A 13,617-nucleotide genomic window follows, 5' to 3' on the forward strand; every position below is an offset into this window, starting at 1 on the left:
TTATGTTTTCATTTTATTGATGAATGAGTTACCAAGACTTTTTCAGAGGGGATTTAGGATTTCTTGTTTAGTTTTAAAATAAGCTGTTTTTTAGTGGAAAAATGTATAAAAATGAAATTTTCGCCTTATTTTTTGACATTCAAAACTCAATAAATGGGGCTTAAGGGATTAGATAATAAAAAATCTCTCTGAAAAAATCTTCCAAATATTGTTCAGTCCAAGGCTGGAAAATGTGAAGTCTCTAGGTCCGACTGACGTGGACATAGTGTCGCCACAATGACAGAAAAATGTGTTTTGAGAAAAAGGCCCTTGAAATTGCATTCTCCCATATAAGTCTATGGGGGAACATTGAATCAGCGCAATATTTAAACATGTTATTGTGAAGATTAGGCATATTTTCTGTTTCCGGGTGAAAGCTTATATGTTCAGAGACCAATTTGACCCAAAACCTGAAAACTGAAAAAATTGAGTTTTGCCTGTAGTGTCTCCCCTTAAAGCCATTTTATTGCCCAGATACTCTATTTTAATGCCACAACCGCAGGAAAAAAAAATCTACAAAAAATCGGTGCATATTTCATCATTTCTTCAAACATAACAACGAGAATTTAACAAAATGAAAACTTTTCAGTGAGAGCGTGGTCACCATTTTCCATGAACCCATGCGGTCCAACTGTCACCATTTTCCAACAAATTTAGATTCGATGCCGCGGTTTGAATCCAATTTAATGCTTCTTTATGATATTTAACCTCTTTACCTCCACCTGAGCCGAGCACATTTTCTCCAGTTTACAAATGTACAGCCTATAGGCCAGTGCAACTCATTCCAAATCTAAGAGCTACAAAACTCATTTAAACAGATCTTTTTCCTTGCATTGTCACTTTTTTTTTTTATTGCTTTATCTATTCTGTTTTCATCACATTTTTTCCCACATTTTTCTTGCCTTCATTGTCACTTTTCTGTTGCTGCTTTGTGGCTTTTTTGTTGCTATTTTTCAAGAAGCTCTTAGATTTGGATAAAGCCAAACTGGAGAAAATACAGGGGGGGACATGTCCAAGGCCGTGGGAACCCAGGGTGCTGAGGGCGCCGCAGCACCCCCTGGTGGATAGTTTGTGAACTGCAGGCAATATTAACCCCTTAACTCCCACCTGGACCGAGCACATTTTCTCCAGCTTTACCCCAATCCAAAAGCCTCTGGAAAAAAGGTGTGAAAATAGCAACAAAACTGAGACGAAAACAAATGATGGAAATGTGACAAAAAAGTGACGAAAAATTTCCAAAAAATGACAAAAATGGACAAAACATTTACAAAAAAGTGAGAAAAATTTGACTAAAAATGGTGGAAAAAGTGATAAGAAATTGACAAAAACAATGCGAATAATTTGACGAAAAAGTGACAAAAAATGGTGGAAAAAGTGATAAGAAATTGACAAAAACAATGCGAATAATTTGACGAAAAAGTGACAAAAAATTTACAAAAAATGGACAAAAATGTTACAAAAAATTGCGAATAATTGTCCCAAAAAGTCACGAAAATTTGACAAAAATGAGATGACTGCCCAACAAAAAAAGTTATAAGAAGTTGACAAAAAAATGTGAATAATTTGACAAAAAAATGTGAATAATTTGTCGAAAAAGTGACAACAAATGTAGAAAAAAATGACAAAAATTGACAAAAAATTGACAAAAAAGTGAAAAAAAATGGACGAAAAATTGAGAAAAAATGGACGAAAAAGTGCTAAGAATTTGACAAAAAAAATGCGAATAATTTGACGAAAAAGTGAAAAAAAGTCTCGAAAATTTGACAAAAATGAGATGACTGCCCAACAAAAAAAGTGCTGAAAAAAAATCTGACGTGAGGAAAAAGATCAATTTAGTTTTGTAGATCTTTCAAATGAGGCGTTACACTGGCCTACAGGATTTGGGTAAAGCTGAACTGGAGAAAATGCTCTCAGTTCAGGCGGGAGTTAAGAGGTTAATAAATAGGATTTATGCACAGAAAAAAGTATTTTGGGGGTACATTTTGTCCCTCAGCGCCCCCTGACTATAACATCTTCCCACGGCTCTGGACATGTCCATATAAAACACGTCTGTCCCTCCATGTCCCACCTCCTCCACTGCTTCAGGTGGTCAGTCTATCCGGGTCCCTCTGGTTCCTCCTCCTCCTCCTCCTCAGCTCAAACTTTTCCTCTGCAGCGCACGCACGCGCACGGACCGCGCCCTGGCCTCGTGACCGCGCGCCCCATTCTCGTGCCCGCGCTTCCACTGCGGGACACTCCCCCCCCTCCCTCCCTCCTCCTCCTCCAAAGCCCGCGCTGCTGTCATTGGCCCGCGCCGCTGTCAGTCACCCGTGGCGCGCGCACTCACTCATCTGCGTCACACCGGGAGTGAGTTTAGTTTCCCGACACTGACCACCTGAAACAGTGGAGACAGTGGGACATGGAGGGACAGACGTGATCAATTCAAATTTAATTTTTTTTTTTTTTCCAAAATCAAGGCCTTAACCTCTTAACTCCCGCCTGAACCGAGAGGATCTTTTTCCTTTTTTCCATCATTTTTTTGTTCGGTATTCAACTCATTGTTGTAACTTTTTTTGTCATTATTTTGTAATTTTTTCCTCACATTTTTGTCTTTTTTTTTTGTCTTTTTTTCTTTCTTTTTTTTAAATTTTTTTGTCACATTTTTGTCAATTTTTTTGTAATTTTTTGTCACATTTTGTCATTTTTTTGTCATTTTTTCGTCTATTTTTTATCACATTTTTGACATTTTTTGTCCATTTTTTGTTAATTTCTCGTGAGATTTTTCGTCACATTTTTGTCAATTTTTTTGTCATTTTTTGTCACATTTTGTCATTTTTTTGGTCATTTTTTCGTTGATTTTTCATCAAATTTTTGTCATTTTTTGTCCATTTTTTGTTAATTTCTCGTGACATTTTCCGTCACTTTTTTGTCACATTTCCATCATTGTTTTCGTCTCAGTTTTGTTGCTTTTTCACACCTTTTTTTCCAGAAGCTTTTGGACCGGGGTAAAGCCAAACTGGAGAAAATGTGCTCGGTTCAGATGGGAGTTAAGAGGTTAAATGTCATTTTTTTAATTTATTAGCCTATTCATTATTATTCCCTTATTGTTATAACTCCGCCCCCTAAGATGTGCACTTTACTTATTGACATGAGATACCTCGTTTTCTACTATTGAACTGTTCGCACATGTCCGCTCTGAGTGATCTTATTGAGCCGATTGTAACAAGTGAATTTCTCCGTTGTGAGATCAATAAAGGATTATCTTATCTTATTAAAAAGCATTAAATTGGATGTATTTAATCTAAATTGTTGAAAAATGTGTGAGTCGTCGAAAATACCAACATTTTGGTCTAAAACATGTTCAGTTGCAATTTTGGCTTAAAGTGATTACGCTCAAAAGTTTTCCATATTGTTCAATTCTCGTTCTTTTGTTTGATGAAAACATAAGAAAATCCTAAGAAAATCCTAAGAAATTATGAAAAACGCAAAGATTAATTATTTTTTTCTTCGTTTGTGGCGATAAAAGGGCATTAAGTGCTGCTCTTTTCTCCTTCGGGATAAACTTCAGTCCGGCGTCAAAACCAAACGCACCGTTAACGCCTTCGCTCCAATCACAGCGCGCCATCCACACGGACGGAGCGACCCGCCCCGCTGATTGGCTACACCGCCCTCTGATTAACCACATCTCCGCTTCCGATTGGCTCCCCCCGAGCGTAAATCCGCCCCCCGGGTCCTTATATAAAATTTATCCACGCTCCTCCATCTTTTTCGGTTTGTCGTGGCCCTCCGCTTCGCTTCAGCCGCCGGGAAACTCTCCGCTCCAGCTCCTTTCAACAAAACACCGCAGAAATGGCCCGCCCCAGAGTCTTCTTCGACGTCAGCGCCGGCGGAGCCCCCATCGGGCGCGTCGTGATGGAGGTAAACCCCCGGCCCTTTCATTCAAACGCGTGCGTCTGCAGCGCGGCGACACCGCTCTTAACGGGGCGACTCTCCGGTCTCCGCACGCTCCGAGTCGCCGGTCCCCTGCACTGGCAGCGGAGAGCGGGCTGAGTCCAACGCCGAACGGCCTCGGGAAGGCGGCTTCCGTGTAGCATTAGTAGTGCTTTTTTTTTTTTCTTAACTGTCTGCGGCACAGGCGCAGTGGTCGCGCACGTGCTCCACGCTGCAACCCTCTGTTAAATAACGAGCCATTACGTCATCGCAGCGCAGGCCCGCTCCCTTCAGTAGTTTAAGCGTATGTTTCCTTTTGATACATCTGTTGCTTTAATCTTATCCCCGCAATGATTCTTTCGTTTGAATAAATCAGACTTCGTGCCAGAGCGCGGTCCCCGTGCCTATTTTTAGCCGTTTTTGACGGAGGTTCCCATTCATTCACGCACCGCTAACCGTTCCCATTGTTCCCCGCATTACCACATTCAATCCAATAATCGTGGTGCTTTGTATTGCTTTATCTCTTGCATAAGTCCAGGGTTAACGTTCGCACACGGGCCTTCCCTCCTCCCCCCTCGTGCTATCACTCCGGTGCCGCGTTTGTCCGTTTAGTGCCGTTATCTCGTGGGCCATGGTCCAGACACAATGCTCCATTTTGCTGGAGTGCTAGTTTTGCCGTGTTTACTTCGAAGTCGTTTAGTTCCCGCAACTACTGTTTTTTTTACTCTTAATCTTTAATGGCTCATCTTTAATTTGACAGTTGGTGTCACTACGTACATCCTCTCATCTTTTTTATTTTTATACGATATCTGTTGCATTTCCTAAAGGTGTTTTCATTACCGGAGGCCCACATTTAACGCTGTTGCAACAAAATTCGCCCCCGTTCCATTTTTAGACCGTGTAAATGATTTATCCAGTTTCCTGTGCCGTCAAATATAACTTTATTTGATACTCGCCGCTTAGGCTAATACTTGTAAATATCTAAAACACTGCTGCTAAACCTTTTGTGCTGTTCGTGAAATTAAACTGTCCGCATTTGACCATTTGTTCGATACCGTCCGCTTAAAAAAAATAAATGAATAAAAAAAAGTATCTGAAATGTGCTTTTTCTAAAGCTGTGTTTCGGCCTGGGAAGTGGCCTGAAAGTCTGGAAAGTTCTTCGTGTTTGGGGCCGCAGTGGTTCAGGAGGAGGGGGCTCTCGGTGACGCTAGCATGCGGATGTAGCGTCCCCTCCGCCGGCCGCCATTACAGACCCTCCACCGGGGGGGAAGCACCGCTACTGCTTCTCGATCCAACCACGAATATTCAGTCTTCGAAGCCGCACATGTGAAATACGACGGGCGTGCTCGTTCGTGACTTGGATAAAACGGGACAAAACGAGCTAAAATGGCCAACGTTCCCCCGTCGCTGCAGTGACAATTCTCGTGACCCGCGAGCTTAAACAAAGCTCTGTAAAGTCCCCTAACTCTATAGATATACCTGAGCAAATGTGAGCCGCGGAGAAGCTGAGCTGAATAAAGTTTAACCCCCCGCGTGTTTGTGGTTCGTGGTAAAGTTTGTCTTCGGAGAACGGCAGGGACGGGACGGGTCCAGCCATTTTGTGCCGCGGAGGGCGTTGTTCCCCAGGCTGGTCCCGCACCGACACATCGACCACGCGCCAGTTATGTCCCTAATTTGTTGCGTTCCAGTGTTGTGGTCCTTGTGTTGCAGGTTGTTTAGTTATTATTAGAAATTGCACAGGTGGAACATTCTAGAGCCCAAGCTGACTCTGTATGTGCGAGGGACCCCAACTTTCATCCACTGCGTCCCTATTACTAATGTTCTCTGAAAGTTTGATGGGGTAACGCACAATTAAAGGTGTAACAAAGGTCAAAGTTCATGATATTGGGACTTCCTACTTAAAACCCCTTTTAACCGATTACCTTTGTAGTAAAATAACCATTTCATTGGTCTTGACTCTGCTCACCAGCTTCCCTTTAGTCGAGATGAGACTTTGTGGAATGGGCCAAACTGATCAATAATGGACCAGTGAATCACCTGTGACATCAAGTATTCAGGAGGAGTTCGATGCTGCAGTGACTCTGCGTCTTGACCTCGGCCTGTTTTAATTTATTTTAATTGAAATTGTACTCCATGAGGTGACACATCCCCCTGTACACGGCCTCGTAACAGTTTGTGTGCCCTGCAGGGTTGAATTGTGGTTGATTCATGTGGTTGATGTTTGGCACCGCCTCCGCTCCGCGGTTTGGCTGTGGTTCAGGTTTGCTGCACCTCTGCACCTGTCAGTCGCCTCCGGGCCTGGCTCAGTCGGACTGACTGTAGTTACAGGATTATTGTATGAGCCATCGCTGCGCTTAAGTGTTTACTGACGCTGATTTCTTACTCCAAGTGGTGGTTGATATTTAAAAAATGTCCCAGCAGATTAAACCTGCAGAACTGTGGTTTTTATAGTAATACATTTATGACAGATGTTTTTGGCACAGCAATCGTAGGGTTTAAAGTTCAATTTAATGTTTAGCTTAGCCAGTGTGTACTCCAGAGTACAGCCAGCTGATACAAGATTATTATAAAACATTAATCAGGGTAATCAAGGCAGAGGGAAGTCATATTTTTAATGTCAATAGTCTATTATGCCACAAACAAGAAAAAAAAAGCAAATTTAATTTCTTAGGATTTGCAAACATCAAGGAAAGATAACTGGACAGAAAACTAGACTTTTGAGCAAAAATGTGGTTAATGTTACCCAAAGCTGCAGCTGGACAACTTTAAAACCTTTTTTTTTTTCTTTAAATGAAATTCTACAATGAAAATGTGGGTGTCACAATTTTGCAGTTTTGTTTTAATGCCTGTTTGAATGACATTTAAGGTTTTTTTTTCCAAGTTCATTTAATGACTTGATGCTTGATAATGCACTGCGGAATCCCTGATTAAAGGAGCTGAGGCAAACAGTTGCACAGTACAGCTATATATTGTCTATTATGATTATCTTGGCAGAGTTGGGAACAAAATGCTTTTCAGTCAGATGAGTTTAGTGATGAAGATTACTGCCAAGACAATAGTTAAACTTTAGTTCCATTTCAGCCTGGTCTTGTGGCTATTTTAGTGTTTGTCTTGTTTTAATGGTTTGCTTCTGTCAAGTATTGCCATCTTTCGCACTTGTTTTTGTTCCACAAATATCATGCAGCTCTACTTGTGATCTTGACCGTATGTGTGCCTGCTCCCCTCTTTGAATCTGTTATAAACTGACGGTTCTTGTGTCTGCAGCTGCGCCCCGACGTGGTTCCAAAGACGGCTGAGAACTTCCGCGCCCTGTGCACCGGCGAGAAGGGCTTCGGCTACAAAGGCTCCTCCTTCCACCGCATCATCCCCGGCTTCATGTGCCAGGTACCTGCCTCTTCATATGGCTTTCTGAGATTCAGGAGATGAGCGTTTTAAAATGAGTCTAAACTAAATGCTTTCACTGCCCCGTGTGACGAAGTTTCCTTCCTATAAAACCTGCTAAAATAAGTAACAAAAGTCAAAGAGCCAATCGGTCACTTTATTATTCATCAGGTCATTATGTTCTTCTGAACATTTTTACGAGTCAGTCAGTGACGGTTTCCCGTTTCAGGGCGGAGACTTCACAAACCACAACGGAACCGGAGGAAAGTCCATCTACGGAACCAAGTTTGCCGACGAGAACTTCACCCTGAAGCACACCGGCCCCGGAATCCTGTCCATGGCCAACGCCGGCCCCAACACCAACGGCTCGCAATTCTTTATCTGCACCGAGATGACCAAATGGTACGCTCCCCCTCTGCATCACAGGCCACACCCTAATTCCTACAATTATGGCTCTTATGTCCTGATCTGGGCTTTATTCCTTTGTCACGGGATGAGGTCAACTGTCAGTACTGCTTGAACGGTATCCAGCCCTTACAGGGACCTAAGTAACTCATGCCCCTAGAGGCCATAAGCGCAACTACAGGGGTCGTAGCATGTTGCGTTAACTCATTGTCTGAGTAAACACTACGCTGACAGAAAAGACAAAGGGCGAGAGGGATATTATACATCCAATTTCACAATAGAGATCATTTTTCAGTCAAACCTGGCTGTAAATACGGTTTAAGTGGCGCTAGTTTTGTTACGTTAGCTGCTGCTTCAAGATTCCATTAGTGTGTATTGGTGGTTCTGACCCGGAGGCAGCTAAGTTGCAATTGTGGTTTTCTGCCCAGAGACACCGGGGAGATTAAAGACCCCCCCCCCCCCCCCCCCCAATTCACCCAATTCACCCCATTAACACTTGTACTACGAAAAGGATATAAGGTAAACAAGTTACTTGGTGCTGCTTTAGATGTCAGTCTGGTATCACAAGTTCAGGTTCTACTGGTATTGATTTTTGTTTTTGTTTCTGCTTTAGATACTTTTACTACTTTTACTAATACTAATTTTGTCAAGAGCAGGGACGGCAAATAAACGACATCTGTTCCACCGTATTTTATTTATTTTGAACCTTGTGTACAACGATGCACCTGGGTCTGGACTAGGGCTGTCACCGTATGAAAATTTTACCTCAGTTATTGTGACCAAAATTATCACGGTTTTCGGTATTATCGCGGTATTTTTTTAAATGTGTTTTAATATGTTCAGAAAGCATTGATAGTCCTGCACAAACTGAAAAAGTTAAAAGTTTAACAGTGCTTGTTACATAAAAAAATACAGACAAAGCCTTTTCACATCAAAGTAAAGGAACTATAACGATGTGGTGTTGATCGTTTCGAGGGTGTTACATGTACTATTTATTTATTTATTTATTTATTTTAGTCATGTTAGTTACATGTTTTCACATTTTATTTTTTTATATACATGATTGAAAAGGAGCACGATGAAGACAACGCTTAAGATGAGATAAGATGATACTTTATTGATCTCACAGATGGAGAAATTGCATTCGATGAGAGAGCATCCGGCAGCAGCACCCATTCAGTGCGCACCACTCTTTTTATTTATTTATTTTTTCTTTGGTGAAAGATGGTTGTGTCGCGGCCGCCATCTTCACTGTTTTGGTCACAGGAGGAGCACTGGTTGATGGGAAATCCGTAGACGATGACCACGGCGGTGGAGCTCTTGCGCTTGGCCACGATGTTCTCCAAGATGCTAAGTGCCCCTTTATAGCGTCAGAAACGAGATAAACCGTCTATATCAGGAAAACTGTTGTTGTCCTTCCAGTGAGCTTTTGCTTTGCAGATTTGGGAAAATGCCATCATTATTACATTCATAAAACTGCGGCGAGAGTGAATCTATTGCAATCTGCCACTGGGAGCCCCGTAACGCATTGTGCCGTTGTGCGGAGGTATCCGGACACGGCTTATGCTGGCGCTGCAGCCGCACTATGGGGCGACTTGTTACATTCTCCCTCAACCCAAAGTCCCACATCAGCATTTCAGCTAAAGCGCTAACGTTAGCTTACTGCTATAGAGCTGTGGAGACGGTCACACAGGAGAGTCAGAGGTTCGAAGTTTTGCTGCCTCTTTAGAGACACTTTTTCCTGCACGTTCCGAAAACAGGAAAACTGTCTATCAACTGTCCTTCAGCTTCTTAAAATACCCAAAACATGTCCAGACTTCAGGCTCTGTCTCTGAGGCTGATAGATCCTGCTCTCTGTCGTGTCGGACATGATTCCAGCTTCGAGAAAGTTTTGTTTTGGTTGTAGCTCCAGAGGCGCCTGCGCGGCAGCTTCAGCAGAGGAGACGGCGCCTCATGAGGCTCACTTTGCTTAAACCGCGGGCACCGTAATCCACCGCGGTAAAATATTTTTTCAAAAACAAGACTAATTATTATTGTCAACATTTTTACCGGGGTTTACCGCTACACCGGTAACCGTGACATCCCTAGTCCGGAGACGTGTGCGCGGTGTGGGGCAGGTTGTGCGCTCGAGCCAAAGCAGCACAGGCTGTCAGTGTCTCCTTTCAGTCTCCCCCTTCCCTTCTCGTTGTTCATAAACATCACGCTGCATTTGCAAAAGTCTACTTTATGTGAAAAGGGAAGACTCGCACGTCCCAAAATCCTAAATGGCGTGCTGGACTGAGTACCAAAAACAAGGTCTGCACAGCAGGGCAGGGCGATGTGGCCAAACATTTATCACGGTATGAAAAAGAGCTGCTGAAGTTTGTAAAAGTTGTAAACCTGAGATCCTCTTTTTGGGAAGACCAGAAAGCAGGGCATTACAGTAGTGGATACGACTGGTGATAAAAGCATGCATGAGCGTCTCCGTGTTGGCCCGAGAGAGAATGGGGCGACTCTGGCTATGTTCTTTAGATGGTAAAAACCTATCTTTGTGATATTCTTAATGTGTGGAATAAACGCCAACTCAGAGTCAAAGATCACGCCCAGGTTCTTCACCTGTGAGGAAGGATTCATAGAGTGACTGTAGTTTGGGTAAAAGTCTCTCTCAGGGCTGATGATTAACACTTCAGTTTTGTCCTGGTTAAGCTGGAGAAAGTTTTCTGCCATCCAGGATTTGATCTAAAATGCAGTTAAAAAGCGCATCTATTGGCCTGGTGTCATCAGGAGACATGGAGATGTATAACTGTGTATCATCAGCATAACTGTGAGAGTTGACTCCATGTCTCCTGATGACATCACCAAGAGGAGCATATACAGATTAAAAAGCACTGGGCCTAAAATCGAACCCTGGGGCACACCACATGTGATTTTATGCACCTTAGAGGAGCAAGTATCCACACTTACCATGAACGTCCTGTCTGTGAGGGAGGAAGTAAACCATTTGTGTACAGCACCGGAGAGGCCGATGTGCTTTAAACAAGTTAAAAGAATAGTGTGGTCGACTGTATCAAAGGCAGCGCTCAGATCCAGGAGAACCAACACTGTGACCTTCTGTGAGTCATAATTTAATCTAAAATCGTTTAATTTTTTAAAAGGACGGTCTCGTTGCTGTGGTTTACCCTCAAGCCAGACTGGAATTTTTCATTGACATTATGTGCATTTACAAAATCACTAAGTTGGGTAAAAGTTTTTCTAAAATTTTCCTTAAAAATGGTAAGTTGGATACCGGGTTAAAATCATTGCTTCACTGAACAAGCGTGTCGTGCATGTCTGAATATTATAATCGAAGTTCTGAACACATTTCAATCAAAGTAAGGCCTATGGTCTCTTGCAATATTTGACTGCGTACAAAGGGAAAAGTATAGTATTTCCAGCGCCAATGGGGCTTCAGTTTGCATGGAACAGCTGCGGCCTATATGTAAATACAAATGTTGGCTTATATTCAGGTGTGCTCAATAGTTTGGAATATATGGTTCTTTGCATGTTAAGTTTTCTTTGGTGCTCCAGTTTTCCTGTAGCGTGAAATCAGGGTTTCCGTCAGCCGGCTTTTGACCGGTTTTAAAAGCAAATGCCGCAGCGGCTCTTCCTGGAAGAGTGGCTGGGTTTAGAGGTGCCATCCCCCCCCCCCCCCCCCGGCCGGTCTGCACAGACGCCTCGGCGTTACCGTGTGCGGAGCCGCTCTTGATAGTGGCAGAGCTGAGTCGGTGTTGAATCGCTCGAGACTGACTTTAGTGCTGTCGATTGGCCCCTCTGTATTTCAGTGGTGAGGGACTCGATTACACCTGAAGCCACGTTAAAGTTTAGCAGGGCGTCCTACAGCCCAGCCCTTGCTGTGCGGCTGATGCAGATCTGGACAGCGTTGGGTTATAGACTTCTTCAGTGAGTTAAAGTGCACATGAGTGAGATGCGTCCGCCTGACACCTGCTGCTCGCCATCGTCTCCTCGTGCAGAACTTTGTTTGGATTTGAGCATTTTTCTCACGTCATTCTTTCATCAGCTCTAACTCTGTCTAAATAAAGGCTGTTATTGATAAGCCACGTTCATTATGTTACATTTTTAATGGCTGAGATTTTGTGACCCAGCCGCCAAAAAAAGTCTAGCAGAACCTCTGGCGTGGATCATGTGGGCCCTGAATGTGACTTTGTTTTAATCCTGAGCCGATGGACTAACCCTGCTCTGTTGTGCCCCCTGCAGGCTGGACCAGAAGCACGTGGTGTTCGGCGAGGTGGTGGAGGGCCTTGATGTGGTGAAAGTGATGGAGAAACTCGGCAGTCAGTCTGGGAAACCCGCCAAAAAGGTGGTCATCGATGACTGTGGTCAGCTCTGAAGCAGCACTTACCCGTCACCCCACCCTGCATTCCTATTGGATGCCCCAGCCCCGCCCCTTTTTATATTCTGACCATGATGCATTTGTGACGCGTCGTTGAGTTCCTTCTGTTCTGTCCAAACGGTTTTTGTTCGAGTCTAAAATTAAATAAAACAAAGAAGCGTTGCCTTGATCTGTGTGTGGACATGACTTTATTTAAAATGACTTGGTTTTGAACCACGGTTCAGAAGCTTCTTCGTGGTTTTGACCATAATCCTTGTTGTCCAATTCTTTCACACAGCTAGATCTTTACAAAACTACCACACACTCAATAATTTTGTAGATTTTTTTTATTTTTTATCTCTTTCCAGTTTTATGTAAACTTGATGTCTAAAACATGAAGCATGACATTAATAATAATAATCATATATTAATAATGCTTTGGTGTTGGAGTCCTGCATGTGTCAAGTTGACACACATTGATTTGACTGAATTTGTTCGGTCTTTGAGATTTACAACTTTCCACCCTTTAACCACCCGAGAGTACAAAAATATATATGCTTAAAAGTGGCCAGAATTTTTATTACATTACCTCTTGGAACAACTTAAATTATTCACTGTTTTTAGAACAATTAATGCATTTGAACCCTTTAAATGCCAGTTTCATTATGTAAACTGAAGAATGCCAAACCTGAGCTTGACTATTTTCTAAATCATAAACGACGCTGGTGTTTAGAGCCTTGGATGTGTCAAAGTTAGGACCAAAATGGATTTGACTATTTGTAGTTTTTCTGTAGTGGACGATTCTTTGTCAAAATGTTCTTGGCTCCGTTGACCATTATAAAGACATGACTTCCAATTTTCTTTGCTTTCCCATCACCATATTTTGTCAGCATTTCATTTTGAACAAGAGTAAGATTTGAAATTTTTCCTGTATTTTTTCCGGCGTTTGGCCCTTGTTCCTATTGTCGGCAGATGAATGCAATGGTATTTTCCCATTAGAATACAGAGGTGTGCAGAAGTTTGGGCCGCCCTGTAAAGTTTCACGATTTTCCTTTTTATAAATCCATGGGTGGATAAACTTCAGTTAAATATATCACATAGGAGACAAACAATGATATTTGAGAAGTAAAATAGTTTGATTGATGAAAAATGTACAAGAATGATAAACAATTAGGCATTTAGGCACCACAAAAGAACAATGTACTGTTTTGTGCTTCCTCCTGGAACCACCACCTTGACGACGTGGAGGGGTTTGAGCGCCCGAATGATCCTGGGAGCTCTGTTTTCTGAGGGCTTTGTGCTCCTGGTAGGGTCTCCCATGGCAAACAGGTCCTAAGTGACGGGTCAAAGAGCGGTTCAGAAGCCCCTTGTGAGAGACCAACAGGCCCGGTTCATGGTGAGGCCGTCCTTCTGTGGACCCACCACCTGCAGGGGGAGCCATGAGGGGCTGGTGCAGTGTGATTTGGAAACGGAAAAGTGGAGGAAAATGGATGGATGGATTTTGTGCATCCTCCTTTTGCAGAAATAACAGCCTC

The 13,617-nt window shown here is 42.9% G+C and overlaps 1 protein-coding gene across 1 annotated transcript; it reads left to right on the plus strand.

Annotated features, from left to right (window-relative positions):
* The first annotated feature begins 3,770 nt into the window (after positions 1-3,770).
* ppiaa (peptidylprolyl isomerase Aa (cyclophilin A)) lies at positions 3,771-12,272 on the plus strand. The gene is made up of 4 exons (XM_079572602.1): positions 3,771-3,936; positions 7,213-7,332; positions 7,559-7,731; positions 11,968-12,272. The coding sequence occupies exons 1-4, from the start codon at positions 3,868-3,870 to the stop codon at positions 12,098-12,100; spliced, it is 495 nt and encodes a 164-aa protein (XP_079428728.1). The 5' UTR covers positions 3,771-3,867; the 3' UTR covers positions 12,101-12,272.
* Positions 12,273-13,617: the final 1,345 nt, after the last annotated feature.

Source organism: Gobius niger, assembly GCF_951799975.1.
Source record: "Gobius niger genome assembly, chromosome: 1".
NCBI lineage: Eukaryota > Metazoa > Chordata > Actinopteri > Gobiiformes > Gobiidae > Gobius > Gobius niger.